A 12,409-nucleotide genomic window follows, 5' to 3' on the forward strand; every position below is an offset into this window, starting at 1 on the left:
GCTCAGCCATTCAGCAGGAAGTCAACATGGAGGTCACAGCTCTCTGCTTCACACCGTGTGAGTTTGACTTATTACTGTTTACAGACTAATTAATAAAAGAGATAATGGTTCATACTCAGTTTCCTTCCTTGGTCTGTTCCGTGATGCTTATTATCCTCGGTGCACATGTTCAGAACAACGGTAAGCAGGACTTTTTACACTTACTGTGCACATTGAGAGGGAATATCACTACGGGCTGCATTTGTATTGATACGTGATTCATGTCAGACTTTTCCAGTGAGTGTTTTTTATATTTGTTTTTCAATCAGAAGCAGCTTTCCGTATCGTTCCAACCCGACTGCAGCTCCTTGAACAGGAGTCTGTCTCCTTTCATTGCGAGGGTCTCGACGGCTCCACTCAGCTGAGAGGGATCAGGGATGCTAGGGACTTTATTTCCACTTGTAGTGAGAGGACCCCCGTACTATACTGCACCATTAAAAGAGCGTATAGTAGAGATAGTGGAGATTACTGGTGTGAGGCTGACGGAGGAGAAAGGAGCCACAGTTTCACCATCTCTGTCAATGGTGGGTTAAAGGCTTCATAATAAGTACATTGCATGAAATGTCTTTAATTAACTTCAGAAATGTAACAACACAAGGCAATGAGAGAGCTAACAGAAGAGATTTAACGGATAAAGTGTCAAATCGAAGACCATAAAGTGAGCAATCAAGTGTTTTACTACAATAACAGAGTTTTTTTAATGATCTGGATAGTCCTGTCCTGCCTGAGAGAGAGGGCAGCGCTGTGATTAATATTCACCTCTGTGCAGACACTGCTTTACGTGACCATTTAGAATCTGATTAACTTATCATGTTGTTTTTTCAAATATTTTCAGGGAGGCATGTTTTCAACTCTACATTCAAAGTATTTCAGGATGTCATCTCTGTCCTCTCTAAAATTGTTCTTACATAACTCACATGTTTTCTCCATGTTGTTCAGCTGGCTCTGTGATCCTGGAGAGTCCCGTCCTCCCTGTGAGAGAGGGCAGCGCTGTGACTCTGAGCTGCAGGAACAAGACGACCACTTCCTCCATCCTGTCAGCTGACTTCTATAAAGATGGCCGTTACATCAGGAGCAGCTCTACAGGAAACATCACCATCCAAAGAGCTTCTAAATCTGATGAAGGACTCTACAAGTGCAGCATCTCTGACGGTGGAGAATCACCAGAGAGCTGGCTGGCTGTCAGAGGTGAGATATTGCATTAAAGCTAACATTTGGGGGATATATCTGGAGCTTCTGGGTTATATATATGTATATATATATTCATGTTGTGTTGTGTTTGAAGCTGTTCACAGAGAGACGTGTCCCTCCTCGGATCACTCCCTTCACGTCCTCCTTTTCTTAAGGACTGTGTTCACGGTAGTGATGGTGGCTCTGCTGCTGCTGCTGGTGGGACTGCTGCATTGTGGGAAACTCAGGGTCACACAGAAATAACTCATGTATTAAGGTTAGAGTTTGGTCATCAACACAATGAACACCACGAGCCGAGGACATTATCCCTTCTTCAGCGTTTGATCTCTTCTTTTGCTCAGGTTGAGTGTGAGGTGTGTAACTTCTCTGTGTCTCATGATGGTACGAGCAGCAGCTGTTAGACTTTCTCACACTCAAGACTAAGTTAAAAACCACAGAGGTACTGACTGACGCATGCATTTATTTTAAAAGGCGAGCTGAGTGTATGTTGTTCTGAGTTTTGTTTTAGCCTCCAGATACTTTCAGCTTCTCAGACATGTCTGTATAAATAAATGAATGCATATGTAAAGAGGCCTTCAGGAGGATTTATAGAAACAAGTAACTTATAGCATATAATATAATTGTGAGGTTTGAACGTGGTAATACCTGCTAGATTGTTAGCATGCTAACTTTGGCTTATAGCTCAAAGGTAGGCTGTGAGCCTCAGAGAAACAAGACTGTAGACTGAAAGAGAAAAACTGTTTTTTTTAACAGAAATCATGTCAACGTGTTTTCAGTCAACAAAACTAAGTTATCTGGTTTTGGGTTCAAAACATCATATAATTCAAATCACCTTAAAAATGAAATATCAATCACAGGACATATTAAAAAAACATATTTAAAGTTAACATGGCCGTAAGCAAATATCAAAATTGTACATCAGCATCATGTGAATAAAAAATAAAACACATTTTTACATCTTAACTACATAAACTTGAATAGTGAATTATATTTTGACAATTTACACCGTCAACAAAACAAAAGAAAGAATTACAAAGATCTGCTAATATCTAATATACATTTGAAATCAGGTAAACAAACAATTCTTATAGTTTTTGAGAAGCTCAAAACTTGTATTTGATGATTTGCATTAGCTCACATTTTGTATTAATAAGAGTGACGTTTTTATATTTCATAAAGATATTTAGCACGATAAAAGAGTAGGTTTAGTAAATTATAAAAGCAGTGGCAGCAAAATGAAGGCAGTTCACCTCAACACATGTTTAAACTGTTAAATGAACCTGAATAGTAAAAGTAAAGTGTGTGATTCTATATAAATGAATGGTTGATCTCTGAGTCTTTCTGTTCCTGTGAATAATGTTCAGATATTTTATAACGTTGTAACTTTCTCTCATGGCTTTTTGCTGTTGCTGATAAATCTGCTACGTCACTTCACACATCACAACACGAGGACAAGTTCAGATTAACTCCAGCTATTTGTTGCTAGGCAGACAGTGAGCAGAAGTATATTTGCAACTATTGATAAAAGCAGGGTAAGATGAGCACAATGAGAGCAGGAAAAAGGGTAGTTAAAATATTTCAGCAAATGTCACACAGCGTTCACACTGGATCTCTCCAGTGTCGTTGTAGAGGGAGAATTTTAGACTGTCTCCAAAGCTCAAGGGCTTCAGATCCTTCCACACCAGGTCAGTGTTAGAATAATCGCGACAATAACCTGCTGCCCACATCTGTAAAATACAAAATCAAAGTCTTAGAAGCAGAATCATTAAATAATAAAATAAATGCAGGGAAAATGCAACAACATAAAGTGAGAAAACAAGAAAGACTCACAGTGACAAATCCTTCAGCCTTGACTTTGAAAGATCGATCAAATCTGTACATGAAGGGTTTGTTGTCGTTAACCTGCAGATGTAACTCCCAGTCTCCCAGCTGTTTGCCCTGCAGGAAGTGAAATAAGGGGAGAGAGGATGATGGACAGAGAAAAAGGGGTTCTTGAAATGAAACAGCTCATTTGGAATATGCTCCAGTGATATTGTTCTCTCTCATAAAGCACTCATACAGCGTTAATGCTCACATCATTACCTTAGTGGAAGTGTTTCTGAGACGGATGAATTTGCGCTGTTGGTCGATCTCAATATTAAATCCTGAGTCAGAGGTCTGAGTGCTCGGGGGGGTGAGGGGTGCGGGGTGGTTCCACTGATCGAGAATCATCAGACCCTTGAACACGTCCTGTCTGAAACTAAGAGGGAAACACACAGAGAATATTCATCCATCATCTTTGACTCAGCTGTCTGATCCCTGTGACACGCTGACATCCATCTCATTTGGTGTCTCAGTTTGTTTTCATGTAGTTTGAGTTGTCTTTGTCTCAAATATCAACTACTAGTGAAGAAGATTAAACTAAAATGTGAGATCAAAACTAAATGAATGAAAAGGCACCACCTTTTGTTCCTTCACTTCTCTCTCATTCGGTGTCTCAGATTATCTCTCATGGTTAGTGATATCACTTCTAAACAAATCAATGTGTTTTGGAGAAGATGAAGTCAAGATTAAAAGATGAACCTCCTTGTTTTTCATCACGTCATTCACAAATCTCTCTGTGTGTGTGTGTGTGTGTGTGTGTGTGTGTGTGTGTGTGTGTGTGTGTGTGTGTGTGTGTGTACCTCTCTCTTCTCCTTTCTCTGGATCTCCAGGTGTCTCTGTGTCTCCTTCAGCTCGTTCTGAATCCTCTCTAGTTCAGCTGCTTTTTGGTCTGTTTGCTGAAAAACACACAGAAGTTGATTTCAACTGTTTCCTTTGATTAAAGTCAGACACAATGCATTTACATTTATTTGAAATGTCCCTGATTGGACTTTATGAACGTTTTTAAAAACACAATAGCTTTCAAAGTCGATTAAACCGGTTGCTTTATTACATTTTAAAATATGTTGACTCTTTTTGCTACCACATTGGATACACATTTAAATAAGCTTGAGGTAAAATGAAGCATTACTTATGAGATTTAAACTTAAAACAACTACTAGGATTAAAATAATCATTGTCATTATTAATACACGATTAACCTTTTGTATCTGTGTCATCTCCTTCTTCATCTCCTCCTCGCTCTTCCTCTTCTCCTCTCTGAGTTTCTGGAGATCAGTGAGTAGTCTCTCCACCTGAGAGGAGACACAGACAGAAGGAGAGAGACCTCCAGATAAACTCTTTATAGCTGGACTTCCAGACGGAGACAAGTCACAGAGCTGTCTCTGTGTTTCAGAGGAGAGGAGTGAGGAACAACCAGCATGTGTGTGTGTGTGTGTGTGTGTCTCTCTGTGTGTGTGTGTGTGTGTGTGTGTGTGTGTGTGTGTGTGTGTGTGTGTGTGTGTGTGTGTGTGTGTGTGTGTGTGTGTGTGTGTGTGTGTGTATGTCTGTATGTGTGTGTGTGTGTGAGTGTGTGTGTGTGTGTGTGTGTGTGTGTGTGTGTGTGTGTGTGTGTGTGTGTGTGTGTGTGTGTGTGTGTGTGTGTGTACCTCTGTCTTCTCTCTGCTGTTCTCCTTTCTCTGGATCTCCAGGTGACTCTGTTTCTCCTTCAGCTCTTTCTGAGCCCTCCCTAGTTCAGCTGCTTTTTGCTCCGCTTGCTGAAAAACACACAGAAGTTGATTTCAACTGTTTCCTTTGACTAAAGTCAGACACAAAATGCATTTACATTTATTTGAAATGTCCCTGATTGGACTTTATGAACGTTTTTAAAAACACAATAGCTTTCAAAGTCGATTAAACCGGTTGCTTTATTACATTTTAAAATATGCTGACTCTTTTTGCTGCCACATTGGATACGCATTTAAATAAGCTTGAGGTACAATGAAGCATTACTTATGAGATTTAAACTTAAAACAAAGTCATGATAAATAAAAGATGAATCTCTCTTCTCTCTGTCTTCAAGATTTAAACTTAAAACAACTACTAGGATTAAAATAATCATTGTCATTATTAATACACGATTAACCCTTTGTATCTGTGTCATTTCCTTCTTCATCTCCTCCTCCCGCCTCCTCTTCTCCTTCATCTCCTTCTTCATCTCCTCCTCCCTCCTCCTCTTCTCCTTCATCTCCTCCTTCATCTCCTCCTCCCTCCTCCTCTTCTCCTCCTTCAGCTCCTCCTCTCTCCTCCGCTTCTCCTCTCTGAGTCTCTGGAGATCAGTGTGTAGTCTCTCCACCTGAGAGGAGACACAGACAGAAGGAGAGAGACCTCCAGATAAACTCTTTATAGCTGGACTTCCAGACGGAGACAAGTCACAGAGCTGTCTCTGTGTTTCAGAGGAGTGAGGAACAACCAGCTGAATACATGAATATATAAAATAAGTGAATTTGTGTATTTTATTGGTACATTAGCTTCAACAGTAGATGTGTATCTTTCTCCTTACCCCGTGCCTCCTTCAGCTGTTCAATAGTCTTAATGATAAATAAATATACATTCAGCTTTTCCTCATTTTGAACTGATGATTTGGTTCATTAGTCACATCACCTCTTATCGATCACAAGCAGGAGTAAGGTCACAGTGAATGACTTTCAGAAGAGAAAACAACACAAACCTCTCCGGTCTCTTTCTGCAGCTTCTCATTCAGGACGTGAACTTCTTTCTCAGCTCCTTCCTTCCTCTGCTGCTCCAACTCAAACTTCTGTCTGGACACCAGCGGCCATTTAAACTGACAGAGAGAGGAGAGATTACAGAAATGTTTCTTATTGGGGAACTGAACATGAGAAATATCATCTTTAGCTAAATGACTCATTCACACTTTTCCACAGCAGCTGTTTTAAAGCCAGTGATTATAAATCAGCTTTATGTCAGAAAACATTAACTTACCGAAGAAGAGGAAGGAGACTTGGCTTCAGCAGCTAGGCTTCTTTCCACCTGTGGAGAAAAGGGAGATCTTTAGATCATCAGTAGTCATAGCTCCATGGAGCAATTTGTGCATGATGGTGTCTCCATTTTCTGGATCTATTCTGAAATTCATAAAGATCCACATTAGAGCATACAGAGTTCTGCCATGTGCCAACAACGAGAGGGGAGAAGACTGCAAACATGGAGGTTTCCTATCTTTCATAGCCTTCACAGATATCATTTATAGTAATATAAATGTAAAACCAGCTTTGCAAATGTTTTTTAGAAAGGAAGTGCACATACTAAAGATGTATGAATTGTAAAATAATAAATTGTGTTATGATTCATGATCAAGTCCATAAATGAACCAGAATGGTCAAAACGTTTATACGTCGTTTGATCTTACTAACAACAGCAACATATTTCAATAGATACAGTTTATTATTCAGGTGGAGAGAGGCACCTCCATGTTCTCCTTCAGCTCTTCATCAGTCTTCCTGCTTTTCAGCTAACACACACACACACACACACACACACACACACACACACACACACACACACACACACACACACACACACACACACACACACACACACACACACACACACACACACACACACACACACACACACACACACACACACAGTACAGACGAGGCAATGTGCCGTCAAAGAGAAGGGAGAAGACTGCAAATATGGCGGAAACCAAAGCTGTTTTAATAAAATCAGTTTAACGTGTCATGTTTTTTAAAGCTTAAACACATATCTTTAAAATATAAACAATAAAGTCGTAAGTATATACACTAAAAATTCAACAAATGTATTAATGATTATCCCCAGAGGTAACCAGGATGCTCCAAACCTCCACTTCCTCCCTCGGGGTCTGCATGCTGGTCTCCATCCTCTGACCCTCCTCCTGGAGCTGCTGGACTTCAGCTTCCTTCACTTCAACCTGAGAGGAGAGAGAGAGACATGTTTTATCATTGATACCATTCTACATGTAAGGGCCGGGTCGATTAGTTACAGTTTACACTCAGGACTTCAGCCCAGAGTTCAGTAAAATATCAGAAACCTCTTTGGTTTTGGTGTCTGTTTTCTCCTGTTGGGCCTCCAGCTTCTTCTGAATGTTCTCCACTTCCTGTTCAGCTTTATCCTTCTTCTTCTTCTTCTGCAGTTTATCTTGTTTGCCAAACTGGATTATATAAAGACATGTACAATGACCCGGCTAAATAACTAAGCATAGTATATATAATATATATCTGTAAATTACATACATTCTGCTTTTCAATGACACATTTCCTATTGTAACTTTTGTTTCAGGTGTTTGAAAAGGTTCCTCCTAGGTATTTAATCAACATATTTATATTCTTGCTACTGATTCTTCTGCTTTCATAAAACTGTGCCGGTCTCTATCTGGAAAGGAATCCATTCTTATTATCATTTCTCAACATATCAGCCTTTTAAATGTTGTACATTAAAAAAATGTATACTGTATATTTTATATATTGCATATTATATAAATCTCAGGCCAACTTACCCAATTATATTTGGAAGGAGAGTCTTTTTGAGCTTTCTCCATCTGGGGAAGGAGAAGGACATGTAGAGACAGACGAGTACCTCATTAAAGAGTATCTTCAGTGCAGTGGGTCCTAAACATGATGATGATTGAGTTTCTCAAACAGCTTCCTGACTGTCTGCAGGTTACAGATGATCACATGAGAGGGGTCAATGAACCCAATGTCTATCTCTCTATTCACATGAACATTAAAGTTCAAAGATGAAGAGGTGAACCTCTCTGTTCTTGTTCTCCAGATTTCCCTTCAGGCTCTGCAGCTCCTTCTCGTTCCTCTGTTTCTCTGCATGGAGATCCTGCAGCTCAGACTCTTTAACCTGAAAGAACAGCAGGAAGATTAACATCATTTATTCACAGTCTAAAAGTAGGACTGTCTGGATGTGGTCTCCACTTGGACCTGCAGGTTTGACCTTGTCTACACTAAGGAGGACATTGAAAGAGACTTCAAACAGGAATCAATGTGTTTCATTATTGAAGTGGAGATGAACCTCTTTCTTCTTGTTCTGCAGCTGCTCTTTCAGAGTCTGGACTTCCTTCTCAGCTTCCTCTCTCCTCCTCTGCTCCTCAAGCAGCTGCTGCTCAGATTGATTTTTCTATGAGAGGAACAGTCACGTTTCTTTAATGATAATTTCTTAAGGTGCCACAGATCCTGTATCTTGATGTAAAGTCTTCTGTGCTTCTTGCTAAGACTTTACTTTTCATGTTGTTGTTTCTCTACTTACCGGTTTGCTCTTATTTTCTACGTTTACCTTCAAAGCCTCCATCTGCACAGCGTCAGGTTTCATCAGCTGTCCTCTTTCTCCTTCATTGAGAGACTGATCTTCATCCGAATGCTTTCTGTTTGTCTCTGTGTGAAATGAAACGTGTGTTAAGATGTGTTGAAAGAGAATTAGAGGAACTTTAGGAAGGGATTGAAGCACATGAAACTTTTCAGTCTAAATTTAGCTGAACAACCCCTGTGCTAGCCAATAGAAGCGTGAGTGTTAAAAAGTGATGTCACTATGCGGGGATGTTGGGAGAGAGAAACTCCCTCTGGAGGGAACACAGCCATTGACCATTAACATGCACACAAACCTACATAACACACTACAGCACGAAGCATAATAGGGCCCCTTTAATTTATATCCCAACGGAAAGTGACTTACTGAAAATGTGTTCTCTCCACAGAGAGAAGAAAGAAACAGCCAGCATTAACAGAATGCAAATAGCCAAACTGACGGCCAGACCAATATTGATGGAAGAAGAACTGGACTGGAGCTTAAAGAAATCATCTGAAATGATAAAACACAGAGCATCATATACAAATGAACAGCAGCTATTGGAGAATAAAACATGTTAAAGGAACATTTAGTCTACCTGAAATGCTGATTTGTGTCTGTGTGGTGCGGGTGGTGTTGTGGTGCTGGACTCTGCAGGTGAAGCTGTTGCTGGGTCTCTTCTCCACAGTCACTCTGCTGCTGACAGTATAGAGGTCATCAGGACCTCTGACTGTCTCTGGAGGTCCAGCAGAGAGGAGCTTTCCCTCAGCGTCCAGCCACAACACCTCAGGCTCCGGATACCAGCCTGCAGACTCACACTGCAACACCACTCCTCCACTCTGACCGTCCAGCCCTGATAAACTGATGACAGGCGGAGAGGAAGGACTGGATGCTGGACAGAAGGAAGACAAGGAACTAAAATCGCAGATTCCAAATCGGATGTAGCTTCCTTTCTCCCAAAATCCTCACTTAAAACTGTTCCAATTAGCTCCCAAGTTTATTGGCTTATTGCTCTGTGGGAGTAAAATATGTTCTATGCTATATATACTATAGCATAGATCCTTAAACACGAACAAAGTAGCGTACAGTATTTTAATGTCTGAATTTCTCCGAAGACTGAGACAAAACTAAAACTCTCTCCTCAAGATAAAGACTTATCTAAACATGCACCATGAACACATACATTACGCACTTACCAAAAACCAGTTGAACAAAAGCTTGCCTGCCAAGCGCTGGAATGAAACATCTGTATTTCCCCTGATCAGAGAGTTGTACGTTAGAGAGTTTCATGGAAATGTTTCCGCTCTTCATCTCATCGGTGAACATTGATGTTCTTCCCTTGAATAATGTGTGTTTTTTATCCACAAGTTCGTGACCAGAACGCATCACATGGACGAATCTGGGGTCCATGTCGGGCCTCGTCCACTCCAACGTCAAACCAGCAGCATTAACCGCCGGCTCCAGATAACACGGCAAAATGATGTCATCACCAAGGTTTGCTACGATTGGGTGAGATGAGCCAATCAGCTGAGACTGACCTGGAAATTCAAAAGAAGTATATTATATAATGTAACCCTTTGGCTAAGACTTTGGCTAATCGTAGGTTTTTTTATATTTTAAGAGGGCTGCTAAAGGCCGTTCTCCATATTCCCATTGGCAACAACTGCTTACAAAAGCAACTAAAAAAAGAGCTCAAGAAAAAAAGGTTTCAAACAAATGTTTCTAATGGTTTAGCTCCTGCGCACAGCTTAGTCTTGCGTTGTAAGCTAACGTTAGCCTCACGGCTAAATTACGGCTAAAGGATTAGCAAGGTTTTTCTTTAATTCTGAAAAGCTTTTCGATATTGAACCGAGCCTCAATTCACATAATGTCAAAATGCTTTTTGTACCAGGTTTTCCAGTAACACCATCTATTGGGGTACCACTTGCATGACAATATGCTTAAAGGTCAATACTGAATTATTGCCTAATTATGCCAAATACAAACCGTCTTCCCAATGCTTTAAGTGTGACTTTTGAAGATTGTATTTGTACTTACCTCTACAGTAGTGTGTTAGGAGAAGAAGGAAACCCAAAACACTGAGAGTTCTGAGATGAGTTTTACGGGGCTTTCCGTCTGTGTTTAAAATCATCATGGAGAACTGCAAATGAACAGAAAACAGTGAAAGCAGAGTGAACGTCCAGGACAACATGCTTTAAAACAATTCTTTAGGTACATCGTTTTAAAAAGGCTGGACAAAAAGTGGTCAATTCAAATGTCTGAGTTATAAACTGAATGTTACCTTTGGACACTAATTTTACTCAAGGCTCCAATAAATGGAAAAACTTTATTACCATCTTCTGTGCTCTACTCATAATTTACATATCCTATTTCATTATATCATATCCTCTGTTTAAGACAGATCATGATAACTTAGTTCCACAGTAGCCATGTTACAAATCCAATATCGCCGGTACCTTCATCTGACTAAAGAGTCTTGACTCTCTGCACACAAAACCCAGTTCAGTGTTACGACTATCACCAAGTCTGTACGCAGCTTTCACTCGAACACAAACGTATGAAAAACATTTTTTTATCTCTTCTAATCTAAAATTGTGATTCACCAAAACTCAATAATCAGACTTTTGGTTAAAAATGTTTTGAATCTATTTTATCTTACGTATTAAATGTTAACAAATTGAAAACTCATACCTGTTGAATGTTGCGTGTCACCGTCTCCGACTGCGAGGACAAAGCCTGTAAATCATTGACAGCCTCATGCAGAGTATGATGCAAATAGGGTAACGCCTAATTCATTTTTCTTCACCAAACTTCTTGATGGTTAATGTTATGCTTACTATTTGTTTTCAGTGTGCAAATGTTTCTGCAGCAGCAAGAGGCATTTTCTACAAAAGCTGTGTAGAATATTCAAGTTTAGTTTGAATCTATCAACTCAATTGCAATCTGAGTTTCACTTTGAGTGTCTCGGTTTATGAACAGCTGAACTTTAGATTCAGTGTCTTGGTTAAAGGTTATAAATTAATACATGGCAATAAAAATCAGTTGCGATGGAACTTTTATATGGTTTTATTGTGGCAACGGTTGAAAGGCAACTCTCTATCAAAGGAACTCAAGTAGCCTAATCATAATTAGTGCAACAAAACAAAAATTATGTTCGAAGTACAGTTCGGGCTGGGGGGGGGGCGTAAAGTCCAGGTCCATTTGGGGCAGGGGGGAAAGGTGGGAGGCAGGGTGGAGTGGTCAGGGGAGAGTAGGTAGAGATGTCAGAGGGAGGGAGGGAGGGAGGGAGAGTGAGGTACAGATGATCCTCTGGGCAGAGTTCACAATGCGCTGCAGTGTCTTGCTCAGGGCAATCCCTCCCTACAGGCCGATCATGCAGTCTGCGTGGGGCCTCACCTTGCGGAGGGGGCCTCACTAGCGCCCCCCGCTATCGACGCTTCGTTATTCGTTAGCGCGTGAAGAGTCTGCTTTATGCGCTCCGCAGTAGCCCCGCTGCGAGGCTCCAGAGAGTTCACAGCTCATGAACCCCCCCCCTCCGCTCAACAACTTCAATATTCTGGGTTAAGCCCTGGATCTCCTACAATCCTAAATCTGCCATTGGGTGAGGTCATCTGTGATGGTCACACCCATGAATTTGGTGCTGCTCACCTGCTCCACAGCACCGCCGTTGATGGTCAGGGTCCATTGAGATGAAGCAAGAAAAAAGAAAGCAAAATGTGTCAGAAGGGCTAGTTATGATTTCACCCTTGGCCAATACAATTATTTAAAGCCTTTGCAGAATCAACTGATTTGGCGTATTACAAGCCAATACACCTGCAGGATTCTTGCTTTTTTTGGGTCTGAATCTTCATGGTGGAATGTACTTTTCATAAAGCGCTTTAAATTAAAAGTGCCAGCAAAATAAAATGTGATGTTCTGTCACATATTAAACTCTGATGAGGCTGTGTGCATGGCCCTCCTGCTTGTGATGCAGAAACCCACCAGCAGG

The 12,409-nt window shown here is 40.6% G+C and overlaps 2 protein-coding genes across 5 annotated transcripts; one reads left to right on the forward strand and one right to left on the reverse strand.

Annotated features, from left to right (window-relative positions):
* The first annotated feature begins 22 nt into the window (after positions 1 to 22).
* On the forward strand, positions 23 to 2,565 carry LOC307027656 (low affinity immunoglobulin gamma Fc region receptor II-like). Its single transcript, XM_079695934.1, has 4 exons — positions 23 to 180; positions 309 to 563; positions 979 to 1,227; positions 1,325 to 2,565. The coding sequence occupies exons 1-4, from the start codon at positions 105 to 107 to the stop codon at positions 1,471 to 1,473; spliced, it is 729 nt and encodes a 242-aa protein (XP_079552060.1). The 5' UTR covers positions 23 to 104; the 3' UTR covers positions 1,474 to 2,565.
* On the reverse strand, positions 1,959 to 11,369 carry LOC307027654 (uncharacterized protein). 4 transcript variants are annotated; one of them, XM_079695931.1, is made up of 21 exons: positions 11,113 to 11,369; positions 10,459 to 10,561; positions 9,618 to 9,959; positions 9,020 to 9,313; positions 8,809 to 8,934; positions 8,386 to 8,510; positions 8,152 to 8,256; positions 7,882 to 7,980; positions 7,628 to 7,669; positions 7,163 to 7,282; positions 6,953 to 7,042; positions 6,554 to 6,598; positions 6,073 to 6,120; positions 5,801 to 5,914; positions 5,237 to 5,425; positions 4,740 to 4,847; positions 4,293 to 4,385; positions 3,894 to 3,989; positions 3,313 to 3,469; positions 3,061 to 3,168; positions 1,959 to 2,957 (listed from the first exon to the last, which is right to left on the reverse strand). In XM_079695931.1, exons 2-19 carry the CDS (start codon positions 10,553 to 10,555, stop codon positions 3,380 to 3,382), a joined length of 2,223 nt encoding a protein of 740 aa, XP_079552057.1. In that variant the 5' UTR covers positions 10,556 to 10,561; positions 11,113 to 11,369; the 3' UTR covers positions 1,959 to 2,957; positions 3,061 to 3,168; positions 3,313 to 3,379. The 4 variants fall into 4 exon arrangements, with proteins under 4 accessions (XP_079552057.1, XP_079552056.1, XP_079552058.1 ...); XM_079695930.1 differs by having other exon boundaries at positions 5,216 to 5,425; XM_079695932.1 differs by having other exon boundaries at positions 5,216 to 5,425; positions 8,413 to 8,510; positions 11,113 to 11,368.
* Positions 11,370 to 12,409: the final 1,040 nt, after the last annotated feature.

The sequence above is a fragment of the Notothenia rossii genome (genome assembly GCF_949606895.1).
Source record: "Notothenia rossii genome assembly, contig: scaffold_222, whole genome shotgun sequence".
NCBI classification, from domain to species: Eukaryota; Metazoa; Chordata; class Actinopteri; order Perciformes; family Nototheniidae; genus Notothenia; species Notothenia rossii.